At 39.9% G+C, this 7,657-nt stretch overlaps 1 protein-coding gene and 1 long non-coding RNA gene across 2 annotated transcripts; both read left to right on the top strand.

The window, feature by feature from the left end:
- Positions 1–463: 463 nt before the first annotated feature.
- On the top strand, positions 464–4,101 carry LOC146313629 (uncharacterized). Its single transcript, XM_084739676.1, has 5 exons — positions 464–834; positions 922–1,023; positions 2,046–2,369; positions 2,927–3,266; positions 3,689–4,101. Exons 1-5 carry the CDS (start codon positions 573–575, stop codon positions 3,774–3,776), a joined length of 1,116 nt encoding a protein of 371 aa, XP_084595802.1. The 5' UTR covers positions 464–572; the 3' UTR covers positions 3,777–4,101.
- Positions 4,102–4,974: 873 nt separating this feature from the next.
- Positions 4,975–6,611, top strand: LOC146313630 (uncharacterized). Its single transcript, XR_014772094.1, has 2 exons — positions 4,975–5,043; positions 6,383–6,611. It is a non-coding gene; the product is annotated as an uncharacterized LOC146313630 (long non-coding RNA).
- The last annotated feature ends 1,046 nt before the right edge of the window (positions 6,612–7,657 follow it).

Genomic DNA, 7,657 nt, shown 5'->3' on the forward strand with positions numbered 1-7,657 from the left:
AGAGCGACTCCTCGCTCCTCTTAACCGGCCGCTCGGAGCCACAAGTCCTCAACAACTGCTAGGCTAAAAACAAGGAGCAGCTCGTCCGTTGAAGGACACATTTTGGTCTTTGTTGTGGCTCAAAAACTGACATCCATAGAAAAGTTTGTCCTCATCTTAAAGCGGAGCATCTGCAGATTAATTCCACAGCTGATATGTTGTGATCCACTAAAGTTGGACACCAGAGCAGATCAATAAATCCCTGTTTTGTTCTCTTCACCACGATCTCTCTGTGTCTGTGCAGTCGCCATATTCGAGCCTTCAAGGTCTGCTAGTAAACTAATGAGAGACGCAGACTTCACTACAAAATCAACTGGAACTCACTTCATTCTCAACTCATTTTCAGGACATTAATGCTGAAAATAAAAGACAAAATGTTTGGATCATTTTCTGATCTAAAGTCATGAAATAAAGCTGCTGTGACTGAACCCCTCTGTCTGTGTGACCTCACAGTTTCCCAGCATGCCTCAGCTGTGGAGCTGTATGAGGGGGAGGAGTTTGTCCTGCTGCCCTGTGAGTTTCCCACCTTTGACATGGACGACCCCACAGTGGTGTGGAGACGAGACGATCTCTGTCCTTCAACCGTCCACCAGCGTCAGCAGGAAGGTGATGAACTTAAAGACCAAAACCAGCTTTACAGCGGCCGAACATCCATGATGACTGACGCTCTGGAAACTGGAGACCTCAGCCTCAATCTGACAAAACTCCGCCTCTCTGACAGCGGCACCTACACCTGCACCATCAGAGCGTTTAGAGGACAACGGACAGTGAGAGACGTCCAGCTGCAGGTCAAAGGTCAGAAACAAACATTAAAACCTACTGTAGATACAGATCAAAGGTCAGAGGTCAGAGGTCATGTTCTTTATGTTTCTGTTCCCACAGAACGATTTCCATACTGGGCCAAAGTTCTCCTGGTTCTCCTGGTTGTTGTTCTTGTTGTTTCTGGGGGTCTTTTGTTTCATTTCCGTCAGTATTTCATGTCAGGTACGTCACTACTACTACACTACCCATCATGCCAATGGTTATCATCTTTAATCAGGACAGTGAGGTCTAGGATGGGAAGAACTGACCTTAAAATCCTGTCAACAAGAGAAAAACCTCGTAGTTTTCTTTGATTCAAATCTTAGTTTTGAAGCACATATTAGAAATAGAACCCAAACTGTATGTTCTCATCTTAAGAACATGAGCAGACTGTTTGAAACCGACACAGAGACTCTGATGCTTTTATTTCCTGCAGAGTTGATTCCTGTAACGCTCCACTTCCTGGTCTTCATAAGAAAAACGCTGCTCAGTTACGGTTCTTACAAACTCAGCTGCTCGTGTTCTGACGAGGAACACAAAGACAGACACATTACACCAATTTTAAAGTCTCATCATTGACTTCCTGTGAGCTTCAGAATTGATTTTCAGATCATTTTACTGCTTCATAAAGATTTATCAGATTTGTTTTGATCATATGAACCCTGTAGAACCCTCAGGTTCTCTGGTAGTGGTTCTTTAATTTAAGAAAAACCCACAGTGAGGCATCATTTCATTGTTCTGGTCCACATCTGTGGAACCTGAAGACCTGAGGAGAGAGAGTTGATATTTTTAAAAGGAAACTCAACACCAACCTTTTTAGTCTGGCTTTAAATTGAACTTTATCTCTGGACTTATTTTGGATTTATTATTATTGTGTATTTATCTATTGATTTATTTTATTAATATGTATTTCTAGCTGGAATATTCTTTTATTTTGTTACTTATTTATTTCATTTTAATTTATTTATCGATTTATTTATTGATTGATTTCAAATTGTTCTCTATACTGAGTGTTTATTGTTTTTATTGTGTGAAGAACTTTGTGTTTGTATGAAAAGTGCTGCATAAATAAAGATTGATTGATTGATTGATTGATTGATTGATTGATTGATTGATTGATTGATTGATTGATTGATTGATTGATTGATTGATTGATTGATTGCTGCCGTCTGTCCAGCTGATGTTGTGGTTTGTTGTCCTCTCAGTCTACAGGGTGGAGGTGGATTCAGGGGTGGAGTCTGTCCAGCTGCCCTGCAAAACCACAGTTCACCTGCCTGAGGACGTCTCAGTGAAGTGGACGGACAGAGACAACATGAAGGTCCACGTGTATCAGAACAGTTCTGATCAGCCTGAAGAACAGTCCAGTTATTTCAGAGGTCGAACAGAGATGAAGAGAAACCTGAGAACTGGAGACGTCAGTCTGACCCTGAAATACCCCACAGACACAGACAGAGGCATCTTCACCTGCACCGTCTACAGCAGGGAGGGACGGACACTGATGGAGAAACGAGTGGAGCTCGAGGTCAAAGGTCAGTGCTGTAGATGAACAGATGAACTTTATTTGTCCAACAGATCAACGTTGACAGAAATGTAGAAGTGAGCGAAGTGAATCCTGTGGATTCAGTGACGTTGATACAGAAACAATGAGACATTTGTTTGATGAATGTTTGTGTGTCCAAGTGTTGAGGACTGATGTTGGACATGTGTTTGAAATGCTGTGTGGAGCTGAGATTCATTTACAGAACAGAGATGAAAACAAACATGTTTTCATGTCAAATCTTCTCTTCAATGTTCAACTCTACATCCAGAAATGTCAAAGAGACAAAGAGACACACAGCAGCTCAACACTGACATGAGACATTACTGTGAAGCAGGACATGGACAGAAACATCACAGCTCCATCAACACTCTGATCATGTCCAACACCTGGACAACCTGCTTTACTTCCTGTAGTTCTGTCCCCTGTTACCTGCTGCTCTCATCTGCTTCTGTCCTTCAACTTTCTCTACAACTTTGGAACAATTCAATAAAGTTATTCAAAACTGCTGCTGCTGTCTGTCCAGCTGATGGTTTGTTGTCCTCTCAGTCTATCAGGTGGAGGTGGACGAGGGGGAGGAGTCTGTCCTGCTGCCCTTCAAGACTGTAGGTGACCTGCCTGAGGACACTAAAGTGAAGTGGGAACGCTTGGAACCCAAACCTGTAATGATGGTCCACATGTATGAGAACGGCTCTGACAGACCTGAAGAACAGGACGAGTTTTTCAGAGACCGAACAGAGATGAAGGACGACCTGCTGAGAACTGGAGACGTCAGTCTGATCCTGAAATCCCCCAAAAAGACAGACACAGGAGAGTACTGGTGCTACGTCTCCAGCAGGGAGGGAAACATCTGGAGACTGAAAACAGTAAAGCTGAAAGTAAAAGGTCAGTTTGAAGATACAGCTGTGTTTGTCTCTGATTGGTTGGTCTCTTGTCTCTGATTGGTTGGTCTCTTGTCTCTGATTGGTTGGTCTCTTGTCTCTGATTGGTTGTTCTCTTGTCTCTGATTGATTGGTGTCTTGTCTCTGATTGGTTGGTCTCTTGTCTCTGATTGGTTGGTCTCTTGTCTCTGATTGGTTGGTCTCTTGTCTCTGATTGGTTGGTCTCTTGTCTCTGATTGGTTGTTCTCTTGTCTCTGATTGGTTGGTCTCTTGTCTGTGATTGGTTTGTCTCTTGTCTCTGATTGGTTGGTGTCTTGTCTCTGATTGGTTGGTCTCTTGTCTCTGATTGGTTGGTCTCTTGTCTCTGATTGGTTGGTGTCTTGTCTCTGATTGGTTGTCTCTGTCTGTCCTCTGTCTCCTCTGCAGAGAGAACTCAGATCAAAGATGAAACAGTGGACATCAGGAACAGAAGCAGCTCCACTGATCCAACTCCTCTGATGGCTGATCAATCAGTCTGATTGGTCTGTTGCTCAGTCTTTGATTATTGATCTGATCTGACCTTGGATCAGAAAGAATGGAGGTGAAGGAGCTGATGGAGGACGGATGAAGACAGGAGGACACTTTGTCAGCTTCTTCTTCACTCTGACTCCTCCTGCTGACTCTCACACACAGTCCACACACTCATTATTGATTACTATTGATCACAGTCGATCATTCTGCTTCCTCCCGTCGTCGCTCCTCCGTCGTCCAGCCGCTGACCAGAGATCAGCTGAGCTCCATCACACCTGACAAATTGTAATGTGAGGTGTGAAGAGACAAACTCAGAGCTGTCCATTTGTAATCAGATCATGTTTAAGGTGTAAACACACCTGAGTACAGCCGGCCAATCAGTGTGTGAAGCAGGTGTGAACATCAGTAATTGTCAGGTGCTGCGTCCAAAAGTTGTGATGTTAGAGAGATGAGTGGAACCACAAAGAGACACAAAACTTAACAAGAAAAGTCAGATTGGTGAAAAAATATCTTGAATCAAACTGAATGAAGAACAGAAAGTGAAAGAAAATAAGGATAAAGTCATGATGTAGAACTTACTGCCTCTTTACTCTGTGAGTTGTTCCACTGCAGCAGCTTCAGTTCTGTCCTGCAGCTCTCTGTCACACTCAGCTGGACTTCATCCTCCACACTCACACTGCTGAGCTGAGCTTCACACACTCATGAAAAAATACTTTAAATTCAAGTATTAATTTGTTCGTTCAGACAGAGAATTTCTGCTGAGCTGCTTCTTCACTGCAGAGACACTGAGACACTGACAATAAAACTCAAACTGAAGTTCATCAACTGCTCATCTTTAGTTGAGATAATTTAATTTTCTTCTTTGAATAAACTTTGAGTTCTGGAGATCCAAAAAAATGTACTGATTTTTTTTATTAATGTCATGAAGTGAAGGTCAGTAAAGATTCATATTTAAATAAAAGGCATTTAATTTACAGACATCCAGCATCACTTATTGACGCTCATTAATGTGACCAATAAGCATCGTGACAGGTGTTCCCAGGTGGGTGTGTCCTAACAAACTTTGTGATTGGCTGAAGTCGCTGTCATTCTGACCAATAAGATCCTACCTCATCAAAACCACAGTTCCTGTTTACAGATAGAGTTCAGAACTGAATCAGGAAAAAAAAACTGACCAATTTCTTTTTTTTTTTTTTTTTGCTGGAATTTATTTTTAATTGACAACTTCAAGAATCCAGTCTGAACCGGTCTCAGAGACCTTGATGCCTCTCAAAGGTAAGAAATCTGTGGACTGAACCTTCAGTTGATCTTTGTTTTATGAAACTGTGCACACGGAACAAAGTCCAACAGGTGGAAGAGAAAACAGTCAGTTTCACTTTATAATAATGTCACTTCAACCTAAATAAAACATGAGTGAGTCAACAATGATGTAATAATCAGTATCACTGCAAAGAGCACGAACATGAAACCTTTAGTTCTCACTAAAGAAACAAATCTCACATTTCATTCTTTAAAATTTCTTTTCAGCAGCAATAACAATAATTAATACAGGTTTGCTGAAACAAATTAAATGTAGGCCTCTGTTAAACAGTTTAGTGTTGCTTCCTAGTAAAAGTATCAACATTTACAAACGATTCATTTCTGATGCTCAAAAAGCTCCGCTGTTCCTACATATTTACAGAACAACACAGAAATGGTGGGAAACCAAACTGATAGAATTTTTATCAAATATAAACTGTAATAACAGTAATAACACTATAAAAATAATGAGTTTATTATGTTAGTATCACTACTTTTATCACTAACTGATAACTGATGGAAAATTAAGAAAATTAATTTAGTGTATATACTGTTTAATAAGACATTAAATGTTTTATATTAACAAAAAGGAATGATCAGATTTTTTTTATTTTGTAGAAAATAGTCATTAATTTATAAAATTTAATTTCACTTCTCTATCCTTACCATAAAATTACCAAACTCTGAAACCATAATATATCATCAAAAAAACAAAACAAAACAAAACAAACAAACAAACAAACAAACAAACAAACAAACAAACAAAAAAGAAACAAAACAGAGACAGAAATGTTTTTGTTGCCAACTTCAGGAAAACTGATAAGGCCTGAAATACTATTTAAAGACACAGCGACATCTAGTGGATGTTTTTCAGCATTACACACCTAAACTCATCTCTTTAACTTCATATGCTTTTATATTCTTATTAGCCAACTGTTAACTTTTATTAATTTATTTTATCTTATTATATCTTTCTTTTCTTCCTCTTCGTTTTCTCAGTTTGCTATTTTACTGGCTGATGGTCTTAATTGATTTTATTTTTAACTCCTATAATATTTTCATGCCTCTGTTCTTGTTGCTGTAACTTTTCATTGCTCTCTCTCTGTTCAGTACATCCTGCCTCCTCCTGGAATTAAATCTTCTAAATAAATAAAGTTTTGCTTTGGTAATCGGAGCGGTAGAAAAGCTCAGTCAGGTTGAGTTCAACACATTTTTCATTATGATAAAATGACTCAAACTGAACCAGAACATTTAAACTAGTCGCAAGATATTTTTTAGTTAAAGTAACTGACTGATAGTTTTGTTTTTCTGTCAGGCCACCACCCTCAGTGTGTTCAGGGGCTCTACGTCATGTCTCATGGGTGGATTTTACACGTCAGAGCTCCAGGACACCAAACAGAGACTGAGAGTCTTAAAGACCCAGCAGGACGACGTCCGAGCTGCACAGGGAGGCTGCGGTGACTGAAACTCGAGATGCCACTGCTCAGTTTCTATAGTTACTGATTTTAAGATTGTGAATGTCAATAAAAATGCAAAACAAAGTCCTTCTACTGTCTGTCTTATTTTTTATAAGTTGCAAAGAATGTTGCAAAAAGTGACTTCCTGTCTCTGATCAGTCACATCGTCTGCAAACCACAAGAAGTTCAAGATTCCCAATTACAAGACACAGATTTACAATCTGACATCTTTAAAAGTCATGTAGTGACCAGGCTGTTAGCTGTGTCAGAAAGCTTCCAGCTCTCTGGGCTGTAGATGACGAGTGAAACGTCCTGTTAGTGAGATGATCTGGATTAAAGGGGACGGGGAGACGTGTTTGTTTTATACACTGATGGACTGTTAGCTTCAGACGTAAAGGTTCTCTGATGAAAAACCTAGTGAGTATCAGACTATGAGAGAGAAACTATAATATAAAAGCAGCACATGATTTAGTTTTGTGAGCTGTCAAGTTAGAGTTAGACACTCATTATAAATGTAATAATTAGTCTTGACATTTTGCACCTGCTCCTTTATGTCTAGATTTCTTGTTAACAACAGATAAAATCACTTAAATTATTTCTTACATCAGCCTGGAAGCAGCGAGGGAGCGTACTGGTGTACAACATCACAGCAGCTGTGTTTCCATCCAAATGTGTCACAAATTCTAACTGAATTTGACTAAATGCACTACTTTTATGTGACTATTAGGAGTTTGTGCATGAAGACAAGCAGCAGGTGGCGCCAGTTCTCCAGTTAGAAAACCTTTATACCACTGCAGAAGAAGAGGAGCAGCAGCTGAACCTCAAACTGTGAAAAACAAAGTAGATGGCAGGATTTAATTACATTTTTGTATTTGAGTTTCTCTTCTTCACAGCTGCAGCACTCTGTGGAAGAACAGACACAATCCTGAAACTTTCTTTTCCAGGTTTGAAACTTTGTTCATGGTGATCTGAGAACTGCTGCACAAAGTTTTGAAACTTTGAAAGGACAAAACTTTATTTTGAAATCTTTTCACCCTCATTGCAGACCTGGGTTTACAACATCCACACAGCTGGTCTGAAACTCTGGAACAGACGGTCTGGGGGGGAAATGGAGACCTGGCATTGTGTTATAT

Source organism: Lutjanus erythropterus, chromosome 16 (assembly GCF_056507025.1).
Source record: "Lutjanus erythropterus isolate fLutEry1 chromosome 16, fLutEry1.hap2, whole genome shotgun sequence".
In the NCBI taxonomy this organism is placed as follows: Eukaryota; Metazoa; Chordata; class Actinopteri; order Lutjaniformes; family Lutjanidae; genus Lutjanus; species Lutjanus erythropterus.